Source organism: Sarcophilus harrisii, chromosome 3, assembly GCF_902635505.1.
Source record: "Sarcophilus harrisii chromosome 3, mSarHar1.11, whole genome shotgun sequence".
Lineage (NCBI taxonomy): Eukaryota > Metazoa > Chordata > Mammalia > Dasyuromorphia > Dasyuridae > Sarcophilus > Sarcophilus harrisii.
Genome location: NC_045428.1, coordinates 54,052,723 through 54,072,993, shown reverse-complemented (window position 1 = coordinate 54,072,993; position 20,271 = coordinate 54,052,723). Strand labels below are relative to the sequence as shown.

Sequence of the window (20,271 nt, the reverse complement as noted above, 5' to 3'; positions counted from 1 at the left end):
ATTTGAAAGTAATTATCTTTACTCTCACAATGTAACTAACAGCATCTTTCTTACCTCTGGCTTCTAGGGGCTTAGGACACATACAGTTGCAAAGAAATAGAAACATAACCTTTAAAGAATTTTGGGGTTTTTTTCCATTTTCCTTTCTGATTTGGTGAGATCACACCCTCTTTTTTTTTTTTTTTTTTTTTTTGGTCTTAAAACAGAAATGTGCCCATCATAATAGGAATCCTTTAAAATTTCTGTGAAATAAAAAGCCAATTATACATTTAAAATAATTAAATACCAAAGCTTTGAAAGATTCTTGTATTTTTATGGGATTGATATTTTGAGAAGAAATAATCACCAATACTTTCTCACTGATTTTTTAAATTAAAAAATTATCATATGCATAATGTATTTCCTGTTAATGCTGTGGCATTTCCAACTCCCACTGTGGGGCTCTCCATTTCATTAGGGTGGTAGGGTCTAACTCAAGAAATACTCTCAGAAAAAAGCTAGTTGAGTGTCAGTGTGTGGTATGCAAGTAAGGCTGAGCTAAGAATTCAGAGAAGTAAATTAGGACAGCCTTTTCTTGTGGAAAGCATGTTGTAAGTAGTAATACATTTTGGTTCTTTTTAAGAGATTTTTTTTTTTTAACCTCCAAAATCAGAATTCTCAAGGACATATTACCTGAAGTTTCAATTAAATTGTGAAGCCAACTGTTCATTTGATTTGATGATGTTGTATCCCTTTGTTTAGGGAAAGGGAAGGAAGCAAGAACCAAAATTTATTTGCTAAATTTATTCCTTTTCATGTGTGTGGTGTTTCTATCCCAAATGATTGTATAGTAAAAACACAAGTTCAGATAATAAATAACTGATTTGAAAAAAGACTAAATAAAGATGAAAGATACAATTTAACCTCTGTCTGTAAATGGTCATGTGTTACAACAAATCAGGTAAGATATATAAAGAATCTTCTTTGTATATGTATACCAAAGGACTTACATAAGTCATATTCAAGGATGCTAGATAATTTATGAAAATGAGAATAGGTGTGCAATTTGGCAGTCTAGTTAATATAATATAATCCTGAACCAAGAATCTAAGTAATTAATCTTTTCAAAAAATTTATAAAAGGATACAAAAAAATTTTAGTAAATTCTGTGACATTTTTTATATACATTCTATATAAATCCTTTATTGCTTAACACTTTTCATCTCAGACCAGAAAAAGCAAATGATTGATAACTGTTGCAGAACTCCTCTATTTCCGTCAGTTAAATTTCATCACACATGCACACTAAATAATGGTTTGAAAAAAGGAAAAGGATAATTGCATATTGTATGTGTGGACCATTTTTCTTAGAGCATACTTGAGGTTGATGTGTCATTTGTGTTCTACTACATCTTAATATTATTGTTACAAGCTACATTTCTCATAGTAGACAAACGATTAATGCCATTGTGTCTTCATTGTCTTAGTTGTCTTTAATGGAGCAATATCTCCTAGAACAATTAACTTGATATTAGTTTTATTCCCTTGTATTTTAATTTTTCTGTTTTTGTAGTCTTAAATTTTTGTGTATATTAACAAAATAAGACTTCAAATCACACAGTTGTACATTTTTCAAACTCTTAATAATATATTATGGACTACAATTTTTCAGCTTTCTGTTTTTAACAACAAAGTATTTTGTTAATATCAATATTTTCTCATTTAATGGTGACAGAATATCACAATTTCTTTCCTGATATCATTCCTAACGTATTATGAATATGATGACAATTTTAATTTTATGCTTATAATAAGTATATCATTTTAAATTGTTTTCATTAGGGTTTATCACAACTCAAAATATTTCATAAATGTTAAGATTAAATGTTTGCATGTAAATAAATACGTGATAAAATTTTGATATGTACTATATACATGCGCATTATTAATACTATGATGCAGAAACAACGTCAGTATAAAACTGATTTGCCTCATTCAAATTATTAAATTCTTACTATATTATATAACTTAATTTTTTCTTCAAAAAAATTAAAATATACATAACTGTGCATGTCTCTAAAATATTGATTCTTTGCTCTCCCCCTTGGCATTCTTAAGAATGGAAATAGAATGATCAGAAGGCTGAAACTTTCTGGTCTTTCAAGGCCAGATCCTTATATTAACTTTTAAGAGGCGTAGGAAGTACTTGCTCTATCCAACCATCAGCACAAACATGAATTCTTAACAGTGGTATTAATTTTTAGCTTTTTTTTTTGGTGTGTTACAAAGATGAATGTGTAAAAGAAGCGTAATTATTATTTAAGGTGGCTCAGATCAGATTCTGCCCCAAGAAATAAAATTTCAAGGTTCCAGTCATCACTTTCAGCCCCGGAATACACGTAAGATTTTATCTGATTTGCTCTTTGTGAGTAGAAAGTGTTTTAATTCTATAGGTTTTTGATACTAATTTATTTTACAAAATGATTATACCTTAATTCTCTACTGCTTGGCTCTGTGGAATACCTTAATTTAAGGGTTTCTCAAACTGTCATCAGACCCCTTAAAAGATAGGTGTCTGTTGGTTATACACACAAACACACACACGCATGCAGATGTGTGTGTGCACATATATAGTCAAAAAAGAAGGAAAATGGGGTGATTTAAATATTATTTCCTTGATGTATTTCATGCTGGCACATGAGTTCTAAATTAAAATTCATCTAAAGCAGTGATTCTTAAGACTTATTGGAGTTAAAGCTTAATAAATTTTCAAAAATGGCCTCCTTAAAATACCATTTGGCAAATCTGTAACATGAGAATTACATATCCCTACATGATTAAGAATCTTTGGCCCTAGAATCTAATGCACAGCACCTGTCTTTGCTTGATAACCTAAGGACTGAAGTGTTCTTGTAGTTCTTCAGTGACAGAAGAAACAGGTGACAGCACCTTGGGGTGATTGAGTGTGGCTTTTTGCTGGGTTTTGCTTTTATTTTGCTTTTTACAAATTGGCCTGCTGGTTTCTTTGAAATTCTGAGAATCAGTTGTTCTACCTGAGATAGAAAAGTGGGTTTTCTGTTATTTACAACTTGAGAATTAACAAGGAAACTTGTCATTCATATGAAAAGATGAATGTTTTCCCTTTGTTTTTGCTCACAAATTTTCTTGTTAATTCTAGATGATAGCCCAACTTCTTACCAAAGAGATTTAATTTCACAGTTTGAGAAACACCATTTCCCTTAGAAATCCTTAGAGAAGGCAATTGACTTTAGACTCATTTTTTAATAATGAAATAAATTTAGATTAATCTAGTTCTACTCATATCTTCTAATTCTAGCTAATACTTGTGTAGATTATTATGCAATGCTAAAGAAAGTACCACTAAAATAATATGATTTACACCATCCTATATACTTTCTTTATAGCTTTTCTAACTTGCAAACAAATTTAAACGAAGCTTTTGCCTTTGTGGAATGTTGCTAAGCATTAGTGTGAAATTTATGGCCTTCTTTGAGTAGTTTAGTGAGCTCTGCATTGTTTATAGCAGGGGTGGGGAACATCTGGCTCATAGGCTCTATAAGGTGGGTGGAAATCTTTTGGTTTGGCCTTGCCAAGGTAAACCATAGGCGAAGATAAACTGAAATCTAGACAACAACCTCCCACTGTTTTGAGTTTGATAATTTTGTATGGTCCTCAAATGCTGTTATAAATATCACAATGATCCTTGGCAGAAAAAGTTTCCCCACCCCTGATTTTTAGAGGGTAACAGCTGAGTGATGATAACCTTTCTGCTATCTCTGTTATAAGATGTTTTGTTTTAGTTTTTTGACTTTTAAGAGTTGTTGTCTTTTTTTTTTTTTCCCCTTAAGGAGAAAATGTCTTGAATGCCAAAAAAAAATTTTCACTGACTAAGAGTAATTTCACTTATGGCTCTTTTGATTCTGGTATCTCATGTATTAATATTTAGTTCTCTTTATTTTCCTCTAAATTTCCTTGTTACTTATGAAAAGGTATTGATTCTTGAGGTTCAAACCTAAAAATTTTTTTCTTGAATTTGTGGGGAAGAATGATTCTTTTTAGGGCAGTGATTTTTAAGATAAAGATCTACTTAATTCTTCATTTGACTTCCAAAATATAAATGCATTTATGACCAGAACAGTTATGAGCTTTTAACTTGCTTAGACTCTCCTGCCCTTTCCTCAGGGTAGTTGATGTGACATTATTCCCTGTTTTTTTGATTTGCAGTTGTTGATTTTCAGTTTATTAGGTACTATCATATACTTGGATAGAAGATAAGACAACTTGATGTTTTCAATGTAAATGAAATTAAAGGTCTTAGAATTTTGCACAGGATTCCCTAATAGATAAATAGTTAGCCTTGGAGAAAAGTAGGCCAGAATTCAGATCTACCTTCAATACATGTGTATGTTTTGGCTTACAGCCTTTGCAGTGCAGACCCTGATGATTGTCCATGACTGGTGCTACAGAGTTGTTTGAGTAACTATAAACTGGATGGACTTTTCACTGACTTGGAGGATGTGAGATGGATTATTTCTTTCAAATCATTTGTTTTATTTTCTTCCTTTGCCTCTAAGTTCCAGTGGCATTCCTTTACTGTGAACTCACAACTAGGCTTCCCATTGTTTGATCTTCAGGCATTCCCAGTTCTACTTAAAAAAGAGTAAATTTCAAAGCCATTGTTGTTTCCTTTATAGGCCATTTTGCCTCAGGATCTTCAGATCTTCCCTTTCTCACTCATTTTATAGGCTGTTACTGAGAATGAACCCCTATTTGATTCACCAAGCTGAATTTCCCCCAGTTCAGGAGAGTTTTTGCTACATATCACCTATTATGAAGCAAACACATTCCTAGAATGCATAAATTGGTAGATTTGAGTTTAAACACTTGAGCAAGACGGGATATAGGCCCAAGAGATTAACAATTCTCAAGACAAAAATTTAGGCGACCTATCAATAAAGTGGTAACATCCTGATGTTTTTAACTTTGCCTTTGGTTCTAATGTAGATTCCTAAATTGGTGGGGTTTTAAACAAAAAATGTCAGAATTTAACTTTTAGCCTTGACGGTATTTGACAGCCTCTTCTAGTGTAAAAAATCAGGAACAAATAGTTTCAAGCTTAATAAAGTATTAGTGATTTATAATTATAATCTGAAATACTCAATTTTTATAAGTTTGATATCATGGAACTTCAAAATCTTCTCTTCTCCATGATTACCTCACTCATCCTGCAATTTCATAAGAAATCCTTGTCACATTCAGAAGTCTCATATAATCCAAAATAAACAAAATGTCTTAGACCTGGTCCAGTTGTCATTCTTTGACCCTAGCACACAGTAATATTCATCACGTATACTAACCTTGTCACAAAGGCAGAACATGTAATATTTACTTCTTTTGGGTGTCATAATTCTGCTTTTACAGAGTCATTGCATCATTGGCCCAAGCAATGGGGTGCCACGTCTGTGTACTATTCCAATATGTAATACCGAGTTGAACATGTTCCAAGATTATTAAGGTTACCAAAAACCTCTTTTCAATCTGAAGAAGTTACCAAATGTAATAGCTGTTCAAATGGGGTCACCCTTTAGTGGCTCTGGAGATGGGCCCAAAAAAGGTAAATCTCAGGCTGATATGAATAAAAGATTTGAAGTACTCGATTCACTCGGAAATATCAATGGACCATCATCTTCCTAATCTTAAAAGCATTCTTAGCCTCCAAAGATTAGGCCTTGTAAAAAAAGTTCTGAATTCTTTCTTAGATTTGTTTTCTTACTGTTATATTGATTTTCAGTGATGCATACGAGTGTGCAAATGAATTAGTCACAATACTACTCTATAGTTTTCCAGAACTTGGATATTTATGTTCATCTTTTTATTTTTTTAAGAATTGATTTCCTGGAAAAACGACTATAAAATGTTTCCTTTTTCTTAAATGATAGATTCATGAATTAATCTGTTACTATATAGGCTTTTGATATTCATTTGCTTGAACTTTGACATTTGTATATTATTCTTTATGAATCTTCTAATTATCATGGAGGAATACAGTTTACTTAAACATGTGTTTACTGCAGGCTGAATGCTGGGTAAACTGAAAATGTTTTTCAAGGTAGGGGGACAGCCCTGATGAAAGTGATTAATTTCTGTTCTTTATGCCCTCTTTCATATTAATGTCATTAAATTACCTTCATATTTTGATACAAAAACTACCATTCTTGTTTGGCAACTAATCTTGAAATTTTTTTCTTATGTGAAATACATCATTTTATTAACTTTTGGGTTGACACTTTTTTATTATCTGCTCAAAGTAGAAGGTGGGAAAAGGGAAAGAAAAATGAAGTATAAATGTTTGGGGAAGATATTTAACTGAAATTTCGTTAAAATCTGACTCCAGTATTTTTCTCTTCATTTGCTGTGCTTGTATAAACAGTGTGACACCATCACAACAACAGGCCCGTGTCTGTCCTCCCCATATGTTACCGGAAGATGGATCTAATCTTTACTCTGCTCGGGGCATTTTGTCGTTTATCCAGTCTTCCACCCGTAGGGCTTACCAGCAGGTCTTGGATGTGCTGGATGAAAATCGCAGGTGATTGGCCATCAGTGACTCTTGCAGCTTTACTGCTTGATTTTTCATTATTGTTGTTTTTGGCTTCTTGTTGGTGGAGTGTGGTGTCTTTTGTGTTTCCTTCCTTATATTCTCTTTCTAACTAGCAATGGATGAAAACTTGTTTTGCTTTCTTTTGCTTTTAGTGTTCTTAACTTATTGTCCAAAATTCACATTTCTTGAGGCTGTGTTAGCTAATACTTCCCTAGTTTCTCACTGTACAAAGCGAACAGTTTTTTTGTTTTTTTTTTTAAAGGTTGATTGCCATTGGATATGCCAAGAGAGAAGTAACCATTGTCATTGGTACAAATAAGATTGACCTCTCCAGGTCATTGGATTTATTGTAAGAAGGACCCTTAAATATGATGTAGTCATAAGTGCAGACCTTACAGGTGAAGAACTGAGATGAGGCCCAGAGAACTGAAGTGGTTTTCCCCATTTAAGCATATTGCCAAGCCAGAATGGGAGTCTGGGCACTCTGATTGAAGCTATTGTTCTTATTCTTGTGTTATATTAAAAGACATTTGAAGAGAGTTTATCCAAAGTATCATTGGCTAGATTTTGTCTTGTGCTATCATTTTACGTAGCAATTTAGGCTTTTTCCATCTCTTCAAAGAGATGTGATTTAAAGCATCTGGGATATAGACATAAGCATATCAGCTTATTTACAAAACTCTAGGAAATTCTAATCTGGGTGATTTAAATACTGAATATTAATCACAGTAGATAGCTAACTTATTTGTGTTTGCTCTTAATCGTGTAAAGCACTGTATAATTTTACTTTAGTTAGCAAAAATTTTTTCTCCCCTTTCTTACTTGAATACTAGCACTTCGTTTTAACACTGCCTGCCCATGTTTAAAGCCTATCTTTAAAACTATTTCAAAATGCTCTTTTGGGTAATATTTTTATGGCCAGTGTTTTGCTGATTCTCTTTATCTGAAGAATAGGAAAGTCAGGGAGGAGATCATGATTTCATTTGGGAAAGCCCAGTTGATAAGTTTTTACTGATGCAAATCAGCTATTAAATTGCCATTTAGTACTAGAAAGTGGCTTGTGGGCTGGGAAGCCTCTTTTGTTCCTTATGGATTTCTGTCAGAGATGGGCCTTTGTACTGTCTTAGAGGCCAGCTCTTTATCCATTAGTGATTGGACATCATGTCTTAACATCTTTAATAAAAACTCACAATTATATAGAACTTTGGGTTTGCAAAACTTTTTCTTCTACCACTTTAGGACAATTTTTTAAAAACTCCATTGTATAGATGTGGAAGCTGAGATTCATTTATTAAACTACTTTCCCAGGGTGCTTTTTAATGTACTGTGAACATGTGCTTTTGAAGCTTATAATACAGTATCTTCAATAGAAGAATACATATGTGGTTTTCTACACTGCTCTTGTAGGCACTATAGCAATAAAGCAAGATTTTTTTTAATGTTAATATTATAACTAATTTTATTTAATGAGACCTGACAATATAAATTGGTCTTTACTTTGAAAGCGGTGTTCATTGATCCCTTTCATAAGAGATCATACATAAGAAATATGTATATTCTGTATAGCTTATTGTGAAAGGAATTTTGCCACTTTTTACCAAGTGTGTACACATACATGAGGCAGTGGTGGAGCATTAGCTGTCATTTACACAAGACTTTTGGACTTAATCAGTGGCAAGAAACTTCATCCATAATTCTAGATCCTAGGATCTCTTCCCTTTTTGTTAGAAGCTTGCCAGACCAGGCCTACAGAGATAGATCATACAGTGATTTTGGAGTCTGCTTAGGAATTGGAGTCTTCTCCTTTATAATTGGAAGACCTGGAATTTCCTTAAACTTAAAACAGCATAGGACTTTTCCTCTATATAGCTTCACTTATCTAATGTGGTCTAGAATACCTCAATTTGAATACCGTGTACCAGAAGGACTTTAGGCTAGTGTATTACATGTCACTGAATATTGAATTGAATATTTCTCTAGCCTGTAGTTATTGAATATATCTACAGCTCTGTCAGAGCTTTTACTGTTTCTTCCATTATAAGTGTTATTGTAATGACTATTCATTAATACTAAAAAAAAAAAAAAAAAAATCCAAATTCCAGAGTCCTAATTGTATTAAATTATAATAAAATTCAAGCATGATGAAATGAATGGAATATTTCCTAGAAAGATCATTTTATAAGCATAATTAAACCAATAATAATATCTCTAATTTTTTAGATAGAATTTGCATTAGGTTCACTCATGCCTTCATAATTCTTATTAAACCAAGACATCATGTCTACTATATAAAACCTCTTTACAAAGGGCTCTTTATAAGCCCTTTGTACATTTTTAGATATTTTAAATTTTGTCATTTCAGAATTGTCTTATTGGGGAAAAGCTATCTTAATCTTTCCTTAACCACTTAAAGCATAATGTAAATAATTTTTAATTATTCATGGATTAATTTTGACACTATCTGGTCTCCTAGACACATCATAAAATTTCTATTAACACATTCCTCATCCAAAATACACAGTCTCAGTAGATGGTTTCTTTTAAAAATTTAAATGTATTCAAATCTCTTAAATTCTACTTGCTGGATAAGTTTTCAGAGTTATCGGTAGCAAATAAAATTCCTATTACTTATAGCGTGATTTCATAAAAATTAAAAAATAGGAATGTGAAATTTGGATAATTATTTACTTGCATGATTACAAAATGCTGCTTATACAGGTTTAAATGCTTTTGTGTTTTTGCTTTGTTTTGTTATTCTAGAGGATAACTTTGTTTTTCTTGGTTTACTTTTGCTGTTGGGTTTAATAGGGTATCTTTTAACTTTGGTCCTGTTCCTTTAGAAAGAGCATTTTTAAGTTAGAGCTATTGTGCTTTTGAGTTTCTGGGTCTTGTTTTGTTTGTTGTTTATTTTTTCCAGTTGGCTTTTCTATCTGCTTTGTCACAATTACATCATAATGACTTGTATAAGTGCCTTTTTTTGATTAAAAGGACACTGATTTTATTTTTAAATTAACAATTTAAATTTATCACTGATTACTTTTTTTGCATTTCAGAATGAGCAGTGAAAATAGGTCAGTTTTATTTTGCCTCTTGAGTTTGTAATTGTACATTTAAAATTCAGATAATTAAAACAATTCTGGAAACATTTGTTCACATAAATTTAGAAAGTAAGATTTATTAGCTATTTAACAGTGTCCCTTTAATGTTAGTTTTATTGTGCATATCAATATAATAACATTATTTATTCTATAAATGAACATTGTCACATATAAGTTAAAACAAATTTTAAATTATTTTAGATAGGCTGAATTGTTTTCCATATTGATGTTCTCCTGGTACTCAAGCTCGTTTTGTTTTAGAAATCTTGACCTATGAATCTTGGGATTTTAGCATGCAGAAATAAAGTATATGTATTAAGGAGCCATCAAGTTAGAATAAGATTTAAATTATATGACTGCCAGATTAACTAATAGAGGAATGCATCATAATCTTCATTTCACCTGTTTAATTAGTGTCATTTGATGATGGGTCATCGGCTTGTAGTTTTAAATTATTTAAATTAATGTATATGCACATGCTTGTGTGTGTGTGTATGCATACATTTTTACATGCATACATGTATCATAGAAAATCTCCATAATTATTTATTCTACTTGACTAACTGACATGTCATATCAAGGTTGTCACTAAGTGTTGTCATAAGAGTCATTAGTACTTTTGGTGCCTTTAGGGCAAGCCACAAATGAGTAAGCATGTTGAGCTTGTTAGGAATAATTCTTTCACACAGGTATCAAGGTGGAGCTGGTGAAGAATCTCTACAAGATTCATTCATGTTTGCAGAGTGGTGTGAGCAGCACGATTTTGTGTCCCCAAACACAGAGGCCATGTTGGCTTAGTCCTTGATCAGACAAGAAGCATCTCAGAAACTGTTTGTTTCTTATCTTTTACTCATTAATATTATTAATTACAAGAAAACAGTTACTGATGACCAAGTTATGATCATATTGCATTCACAAATCTAGTTACTGTTTATGTATACAATTTAAAGTAAACTAAAAGAACTTGACCAGTCTTTTGCTTGGAAAACAAATTAGTATTGAAATAATTTTGTCACAAGACTAGCCAAATAACTTTTCCAAACTGTCCATCCAATGAAAAAATTATTGGTATTGTAAAGAGAAAAATCTCATTTTAATATAAGAATATTATTTAAACCATAATTTAAAAAAAACCATTATAATAGTTAGCAAGTCTCAATGTATTTGTAGTTTTTGTAGTTCTCTCTCCTCCAGTAACTTATTAAAATACATATACACACACACAGACACACACACAAAATACATATAACATACATATGTGGTGGGAAATGCAAAGTTGTCATTAACAGAATTCTTTCATTAATTTGGATTAATTTGTGCCTCTGAAAAACTGTTTATTTCTGCTTTACCATTCAAAATATTGATACAGCAGTATACATAGCTATATAAAAGAACCGTCTTGATCCAAATCTTTGCAGGAGGGCTGACTGATCACAGATTTGTATATTTGAGAATTCTCTACTAGCCAGAATATTGTCGGCAGTATAAACTTTTATCTTTGTACTACCATCCATTTTGTCAGTTGCCACAGAGTATAATTGACCGCTCTAGTTACAATAAACTTTAGGAAAAATTCTTCAACATTAAAGGCTACCTACTAGAATTTCAGTGGTTCATAAGAAAAAATGGTGTGTGTATATATGTTAACTGTCCCGGATACTTGTCTAATTTGCCTTTATATTATAATTACCAGTTTGAGAAGACAAAATGAAATGCGATGTGAAAGGTAACCTCTGGCTTCTTGGCTGTGCATTATTGAATGGAAATCTTTGTGGCGGAAGTGACTCTTGCGGTTCATGCGACAGATATGTTTGAATATAGAAATATGCTTTTAAATCTTAAACCCTGATCTGTTGTCATAACTTGAACAACAGTGGCTTCTGCTAACATTTATTTAATAGCTGTAATACTAGCATATTCTGGATGGTGTTTCAGTAATAATTTTGATAGTTATACAGGTTTAAAATAGGTTACAAATTTTTAAGATAAAACTTTACTTCTCCCTTGACTTAACTAACAAAATACAAGTTTCATGAGCCTCCCCAAAAGTACTTTTCATTTCCACTCAAAATCCTGAATCTTTAGCCTAGGATAGATTACCCTTGTGCTGCCTTTAGAAAAAACAAACATTTAAATTGTTGGATTTTCAGGCCAAATTTGATGAGGATGAATTACAATATGACCAAAAGCCCCGAACCTTGTTAACTTTTGGAAGAGACAATTCCAAAGGACATTAAAATATTTATTATGGATAAGAAATATAGAATCAAACAGTACCTGTTAGTACCTGGAATTAAATTAAAATTAAATTAGGCCAACCAAAAAGAATACAAGAATTTTTCTTCTCTTCTGTTTTTCACCTTCTTTCTCTTCTATTTGAGTAAACTTTTTGCTGACTACTTTTGGGAGAGTTGCTTAATGGTCTTCTAGAGCTTTTAATTTGGGGGGGAAAGGCATTAATGCTTGTTTGACTGAATTCTAATTACCTCAGCTAGAACCAAGTCCAATGTGTTTAGTCCCTGAGCTCAGTTCCCCACACAGTTTTCCACTGCACCTTACCTTCATTGACAACAGCCCTGTATGTTGGTCCTGGTTGTCTCTGGGGACCAAACTTCAGTTATGGAGTTGTGCATGCTGCCTCACCTGCTCCTGCTCAGCTTTTAAAGCCAGGCATTCCCTAAGGGACCTTTTTTTTTTTTTTTTGCTCCAGAACTGAGGGGATGTGTCTCTGCTCTTAAAACTAAAGGTCTTTTATACTTAGTGGGTTTTTTTTTTTTTTTAATATAACACCCCTCCTCCCCAAAATGAAGCTACATGAGTCTAAATCTGAGATGGATGAGCTGAGGGAGGAGGGGAAAGAAGCCCTGGGAAACAGCTGAAAATTACAATTAGGATTCAGCAATATATAGGGCTGAGTTGTATCAAATGAGCAACCATGAACATGCAGGTGCAACTGAATGATTCTGAGACATACTTTTGAAGTTTCTCATCATTATAGAAACTAATTCCAATACTGTTTTGTCTTAGCAGCATATATGTAATAAGAAGTTTTTATCAAGTTAGTTTTATTTGTTGAGAAATATAAAAAGGAAGGCGTTTAAAATACAGGCTTGTTTAAAATTGAGGTAACATTATATTGTATTGAAATATTATACAATATAATTGAATATATTTGACATTTCTCTTTGTCCTGTTTTTTTCCCACTTTTGTGTTTTTCGTTACTTCCTCTCTGTCTCCTGATCTGTCTCGTGCCTACATCCTGCAAAACCCTGCTTTAGGCCAATGTTACGTGGGGGGTCCGCAGCTGCCACTGCCACTTCTAACCCTCATCATGATATCAGGTAAATCAGGTGTCCTCGTTGAGCCTTTTTGCCAGTCAAGAGGAAATAAATAGTTTGATCTCTATAGCTCTATGAAATTTCAGGCCCAGCATCTACCCGCTATGCTACCTAGCTGTCCCCAGACCTTACCTAGTAATTCATGGAAGGCTTATAGAATTTAGTACCTCTTTTACATTTGTAATTGGCTATTTCTGTTCTGCAGATTTAACTTTTTCAGCTTGAAATGTAAGTGTATAGGCCCTACTGGTATTATCTAGGGACTTCTCAGGAATTTTTGTTCATTGGTTTGTCCATATTTTGTTTTCTTCAAATCCCACTGTATGTGATACCAAGAGAATAAGATAGCATTGGTGAGACTAGGTTGTGGGAGAAGTCTGTAGCAATATGGATTTTTAGTCCTTTACTTTTTCCATTTTTTCCTGTGTGTGACATTCTATAACTTGCCCCTGGCAAAACAATGAGTTTTGGAGTCTCCCAAGGAGAGTGTTCTTCTCTGTTATTCTTTGACACCTGACAACTATCTCATCCATCTGGTTCATTCACTTGATATAGGAAAGTGAAGTCCCTGTGAAGCTGAGACTTTGGACTCCAGGGCCAGGATTCAATTAAAACTCCCTCTAGCAGTGCAAAAATAAACTATGTTCAGAAAAAGTATTCAGATGGGCTCAAAACGATTTAAGTTCATTTTGCTTATAGAACCTTTAGAGTTATCGATCATAGGATTTAATTTTGAGATGGACCTTATATGTCATAATGCCTGGCCTTTATAAAACTTTCAAGTTCATAGAGCATTTTACATCATGATTTAATTGTCCCTCACACTTGTGTTGTGCAGTAGATACTAGGGGTATTGTTAATATTTTTGTAGATGAAGAAGCTAAGGCCCAGGGCATGGGTGAGGTAGCCCTGCTAAGATAACTGGTGAGTGCCCGCCCCTGGACTGACGTTCTTCTCGGCTTCCTCCTGATGCCTGGCAATCTGGAGTCCATGGGAAGCTGGGGCTACTGCTTCTTGGTGCAGGACTAACCTTATTTTGGAATTCATGAAGGGAATCCCCTCTCCCAGTGCACCTTGCAGCTTGTAGCCTTCTGCTGGTCTCAGGTATTTGCCTGGACCATGGTCAGATGAGCCAGTATGTCAGAAGAAGGCCTGGAACTCAGCTTCTCCTAATTTTAGGACCAGCCTTTTCTTTCCAATAGGCCACATAGTCTCCATTGTACTACATCTTATATATAACTATTGTACTATATCTATATATAACAATAATGTTAAGATAAAATGTGTGATAAAAATTAAATTGTATTCCTTAGACCCAACACACTGAAGCAAGAAAGGACATATTAGGAAAATTGTTTAGGTGATTCAAATAAGACTTGAAACAAAAAAGTAATTGAGTTAACTAGAATAAAGTAATCTCTAATTTTTCCAGGTAATTGAACTTTGTTGTAGTACAAGAAAAAATACAAATAAAATTCCATTTAAATTAGTACCACAAGTTTTTATTTTGCTCTTGCACCTTCCTCTAAAAAAGTTTTTTTTGTAAGATTGTTCTTTTGCTTCTTTTGTTATTTTGTTGGGCTTGGGCTTTTTTTAAATTTTTTTTTAAATATTTATTTATTATATTTTTTTCTCTCTTTTTTTTTTGGAATGAGGACATATTTTAAGTCAGACTGTTACAACTCATTTCTGTTTTTTGTTTTGGAATGGCAAGCTGCATGTCTCTACAGAGTGGGTTGGCTCCTATTCGTACCGCTTATAACAATTGATTCCTAAGGTTGCGTATCATTCCTTTAAAATTTTCATCTTTGTGTGCCTTTGGGAAGGAAGTTTCTCCGTTTGTCTCCAAGTTAGTAAGCTTTGACATGCCAGGGTTTGTCTGCATTGCCTTCTTCCACAAACCCCAGAAGCCTTGGTGCAGTTTGAAGATTTAGATTATAGCTTTAGAGAGCATTGAGATTTGGAGAACAATAGGGACCTACTCATGTGCACATACTAAAGCCATACAAGTACTTGCATAGCTGTTTGGGTCATGAAAATAAGGATTAGTTGGTGAAGGGAACCTGTGCTCCTCCAGTGAGAGAATACAGAAGATGGAAGTTAGAAATTATGGAAAGGGAGAGGACAGTCACTATGTGACTGTACTGGGGAGAAGTAACAGGTGGCAGGGGGTAGCTAGAGAAACCAGAAGCATTCGAACTCTAGTTCCACTGCATTATGTGAGCATGACTAATACATGAATAAAGAGCATATTTATTTTTCAGACTGTTAAAATTCAGACACATTTATAAAATAAATTAATACTTTTTGAGATAGAAGTTATTTTTCTCCTGGAAGAGACAGAATAGGGCATTTATTTTCTGTTTTCATGCCAGTCTCCAGCTGATAACTGCAGATGGAAGTGAGAGTTTGCAAATATCCATCTGTATGGAATTTAAAGCGGGTTTTACAAACCTTTTTCAGCCTGGGCCTCTTTGGCATTAGACTAAATTTCATTTGTCTCCCCTCTCTCAGAATTATCCTAATTTTTAATCTGGGTCAGTGATTCTTTGTATTTATAGATATCTCTGCTTTATTCTTCTAAGCTCGTGCCTGTCATCTAGATAGGTGCCAACCTAAAGTCCTTTGTCATTTCACATATTGATTGGTATTAGTTCAGATTGTGTCATCCATAACAACTCCAAACCATGAGGTTCTTTTCTCGACATAATAAAATCCTTTGCACATTGTGAATAGAATTCTCTTTTGTATTCCTAAACTCTTTCTGTTTGTTCTACCAGATATGGTCTGACATCTTTGGACACGACAATTGAAGGAACACCAGATGATGTGACTGTTGTAGATGCTGCTTCCCTGAGACGTCAGGTATTTGAAAAACACTAGCTAAGGCATCCTGGCTCATGATGAACACTCATGGCCTAATCTGAGACCATGCATGGCCCAGAATTCCCTTGACTCCTAACACTCTTGAAAGTGGATGTATCATCCCATCTACCTCTCTATATCCACTAGACAGGTGAGGAGGAAAGTGGGCAAATTATTTAAAGTTTTTCTGAACAAAGGGATGCAATGAGAGAGCCCAAGATTGGGAATCAATGAGCTGAAATTCAGCTCTGGCTCACCCTTCACTTTGATTTCTTGGAATATCTAGTTTCCTGATTTGCAAAATGAGGAGGTTGGAGCAGGTGCCTTCTAAGGACTGTGGCAGCTCTGTATTTGAATTCATTAAAAACAAGTTAAGGCAGCTGGGTAGTTCACAGACAGCACTGGGCCTGGCCTGCACCATCTGAGTTCAGATCTGGCCTTAGACACTTGCTAGGACCCTGGGACAGTCAGGTAATCCCCCTTCAGCCTCAATTCTCATCTGTAATTTGGACTCATCATGGAGAAGGAAGTGGCCAACTAGGCTTGTTACCCAGAGAACCCCACAGCTAATGTGGGCAGGCTATGTAGTCATGCCAAACAGCAGCAGGAACGAGCTGTGGGACCCCTGACAAGTTATGTAGCCCTTCTGGCCCCGGTAGCTCTCGGAGGCAAGGACAAGCACAGCCCCTCCCACCCGTGGGCCTGTCACTCACCCTCCCTTATCTCTGTCTCTTACAAAGACTATTAAATCTTGTGTTATCCTGACTGTGGCTCCAAGATACTTAAAGGGTTTCTTTCTGGATGTTTACAATATTCTCTCTTTGACTTGGGAACTCTGGAATTTAGTTATAATATTCCTGAGAGTTTTCCTTCTGGAATCTCTTTCAGGAGATGATTTTATGAATAAAAAAACTGAGGCCCAGAAAGTTTAAAGGACTTGCCCAAGAGATCACAAGAGATGGGGAAACAAGGAGACAGAACTTGCATTTAAATTGCGTTTTTCTGGCTCCAAATCAACACTCTTTCCACTTTCCTATGCTTTCCTTAGAATATAACATCCTTCTATCAATATGAATTCATTTTAGAATTTCAGGTTGCAACCATTCCCTAAGCTACCCAGTAAGGAATGACAAGACATTAGACAAGCAGGATAGAAGGAAAAGGTTCAAAGAAGGGTGGAATTTTAGAATTAGAAGGAATGCATGTAGTCTAAGAGCCATGTAACTGACAGGTAGTAATGGAGTGACTTTGAGGGATACCTTTTTTTTAATAGATTTGGTTTGGTTTTATTTAGGAAATGTCACTATAGTAAATATTTGTAGAATAAATAACATTTGTGACATATTTTTTAAGGCACTTTCATTATGCTGTTTGGTAAACACACAGATTTTATGACAAGTACTCATGTACTTTTGGGGTTTTTTCTTAATTAGATAATCAAACTTAATCGACGTCTCCAACTTCTGGAAGAAGAAAACAAAGAACGTGCAAAAAGAGAGATGGTCATGTATTCGATTACCGTAGCTTTCTGGCTGCTTAATAGCTGGCTTTGGTTTCGCCGCTAGAGGTAACCTCAGCTCTCTAACATACTTGTCATAACAGCTGGAAATATAAAGCATTTGCAAACTTCTTTGTTTCTGTCTCTGCATTGTATGCCGTTTGATAATCCATGCACTGAAAATGTATTTCTTTGGGAAAGGACAAAGGATCTAAAATTTCAGAACTGAAAGGACATCCTGTTGCTTGATTGTATTTATTTTTTAATCATATTTGCAGTAACACCTGCTTAATAACCTCCCTTTGCATGTTTTGTTAATAGGCCTAAATTTGTTTCTGAAAAGATTTGCTTCTCTTGTCTACATAAAAACAGACCACACTAATTCTCTAAGTAGTAGAGAGGGCTTATAAAATGGATTTGCAAAAGTATCTGTAAAAAAGAGTAAAAAAAGTATCTGTTTTTGTCCTGTGTGTGAAACACTGTTAGATGAAATCATTTGTGATTAGATACTTTTGCATCAGCTTCCCTGTAGCTGACATGAACACTTTAAGCATTGCATCCTGGTGCCAGATTCAAAAGAACCAAGTCACATAATATTTCAAAAGTATGTTCATTAAGCACATGTACAGAATAAATTAAAGGAATTCTTGCTAACATTTCAACAGATTATCCAGAAGTGTGTGTGAAATGTATTTTCTTATTTTAGTCTTAATTTTGCAGATGTTTTTCTATGAAATACATTTTTAAGCAAGTCCATGTGTGAGTGATTTAAAAGATTACGGAAAAGGTACCAATGTAGTGTATTTAATAAACTGTCGAACTAAAGCAGTGTTTGTCTTTTGAAAAGTTTTATTTCTTCACATTTTTATTGTGATTGTATATGTAGTATATATGATACCGAATCATATCTTCTAAGTTTCTGGAAGGAACAGTTGATTTCTCGATGGTAGTAAAAGCTGTCATTCTTTTTTTTTCCCCCTTTCTTTTAGATCTTCAAACCAGTAGGTGAGAATGACACTAACATAATGAGTAGTTTTGTTGTTTTATATCTATAAAGCATCTTACATTAAGAGGTTTCTTGTTTTTGTATCTTCCTTCCACTGTAGAGTGTGGCCCCCAAGATCCTTAATCTCACAGAGCGCAGATCACCAATGAAACCTGTTCCTGGGAGTCTTCAGTTATGAGAATATTCACCCTGCAGCTCTTTTTCCTTTTTTAATTCAAAGACTGATGTAATCCCCATATCCTCGAATATCCACTGTACTGGAGCCAATAAAAGAAGCTCCCTCCTGACATGTTAAGTGTCTTCCTTCCAGTCAGTGATTCTAGATGAGGACTAGGGAATCATAAGTATTGAGGCACTGACCAGATGTTCTATAATAGGTGTGATAATAGTCAAAAATTTGTCCATTATTGAATCATACAACTTGTGTTATAGAGAAAGGATAAACAATTCACTTGAATATCAGCTAATTTTGTGTTCTTACTATAAGCCTATTCTCAAGTTGGTCTGCAACTAAAAAAGTAATTTTATATAACTAAATAACTAAAAACCCTATGGGGGGTTTTGTCAGTAAACAGAAAAACTTTTGTCTCCTCGGTACACATAGTGTTTTGGTGTATCATAGCCACTTAAGCCAAAATGAAAAGGACTGAGATAAGAGTATTTGATCCTAAAGATTTGTGTCTCATTATTTGGAATGCAAATAATTAATTTCAATAGATCAATCTCTCTGTCTCTCTCTCTGGAAGTGTTCTAAGAAATACTGAAGAGTGATAGTAATTATATTCACTTAGTATAAAAGTGTGCCTCAAGCTTCTACTTGTACACATTCTTAATGTCATTTATAGTATGGAACTAGTAGGTTGAAGACAAGGTTTGAGAACACTGATCTATACTTTATTCTCCGAGTTCTGAACTGTATCATATCCTGTGCTGGACTCTACCAATTAAGATTCCTCAGGTATTTGCCAATGTCATATCTGTGAGCTAGTATGCTCTTGTGCGTCACCAGGAAAAAGTCACTGTTGCTTCTCATCAAATAGGATGGAATAAGCTTATATCTGTAGCCTCAGAATATGAGTTCAAGTTCGACTAGGCAAACCTCAAAGTATAAACTATTTGGAATTCTCTTTCCTTCAAACAATTAAAGGCAAGAATGAGATAATTTTGTAATCGTGAAATTCAAAGGCTAAAAGGACTAGTGGTATTAGGTCTTTTTTGGTCATCTGACTCTTTGTGACCCCTTTTGGAATTTTCTTGGCAAAAATATTAGAATGGTTTGCTAATTCCTTCTTTGGCTCAGTTTATTACACATAAGGAAACTGAGGCAAATCAGATTAAATGACTTAGCAAAGGTCACACAGCTAGGGAGTGACTGACACCAGAACTCACGAAGATGAGTTTTCCTGACTTCAGACCCAGCATTCTCTCCACTGTACCAAGTAACCCTTTTTAAAATTATGAGGCTTTTCTCTGTATTTAACATTGTACTAATAATAAATAGACAAATGAAAACCAAACACGTTATATTTTTCTTTGGTGATCTATCTAAAATGAAAAGTAAAAAAGAAGGAAAGCTCATAGTGATACATAGAATCTAACAGTCCCTGTGAGTTGTTGGTATTTTAATCTATTAATAGTAATGTTTACAACTAAATGTGATGTGAATATACATACACATACCCCTTGTGTTTTCAGGTGTTTACTTTTAAAATGTTTCTATGGTAGATGGTAAATGCTGATTTTTGCCAGTTTATACACAGAAAGAAGTTCTGTTTTGAAGAATGATTTTGTAGAGAGAGTATTTTCAGGATAACTTTTTTTTCTCTAATAAAGCAATCTCCTTTCAGCTTTTTTTATTGGATAT

At 34.1% G+C, this 20,271-nt stretch overlaps 1 protein-coding gene across 28 annotated transcripts in view; it reads left to right on the top strand.

The window, feature by feature from the left end:
• MFF (mitochondrial fission factor) overlaps positions 1–18,694 on the top strand; it is a 41,670-nt gene extending 22,976 nt beyond the window's left edge. For 4 of the 28 annotated variants that reach the window (XM_031957920.1, XM_031957917.1, XM_031957919.1 and 1 more), the window contains 7 exons: positions 2,304–2,378; positions 6,431–6,589; positions 6,864–6,950; positions 12,979–13,041; positions 15,819–15,903; positions 17,337–17,470; positions 18,508–18,694. In XM_031957920.1, the coding sequence (XP_031813780.1) occupies positions 2,304–2,378; positions 6,431–6,589; positions 6,864–6,950; positions 12,979–13,041; positions 15,819–15,903; positions 17,337–17,468 (601 nt within the window). In that variant the 3' untranslated portion in view covers positions 17,469–17,470; positions 18,508–18,694. Of the gene's footprint in view, positions 1–2,303; positions 2,379–6,430; positions 6,590–6,863; positions 6,951–9,654; positions 9,673–11,392; positions 11,426–12,978; positions 13,042–15,818; positions 15,904–17,336; positions 18,230–18,390; positions 18,407–18,507 lie in introns of those variants that run through there. The other 24 variants (XM_031957926.1, XM_031957923.1, XM_031957927.1 and 21 more) reach the window with 19 other exon arrangements.
• Positions 18,695–20,271: the final 1,577 nt, after the last annotated feature.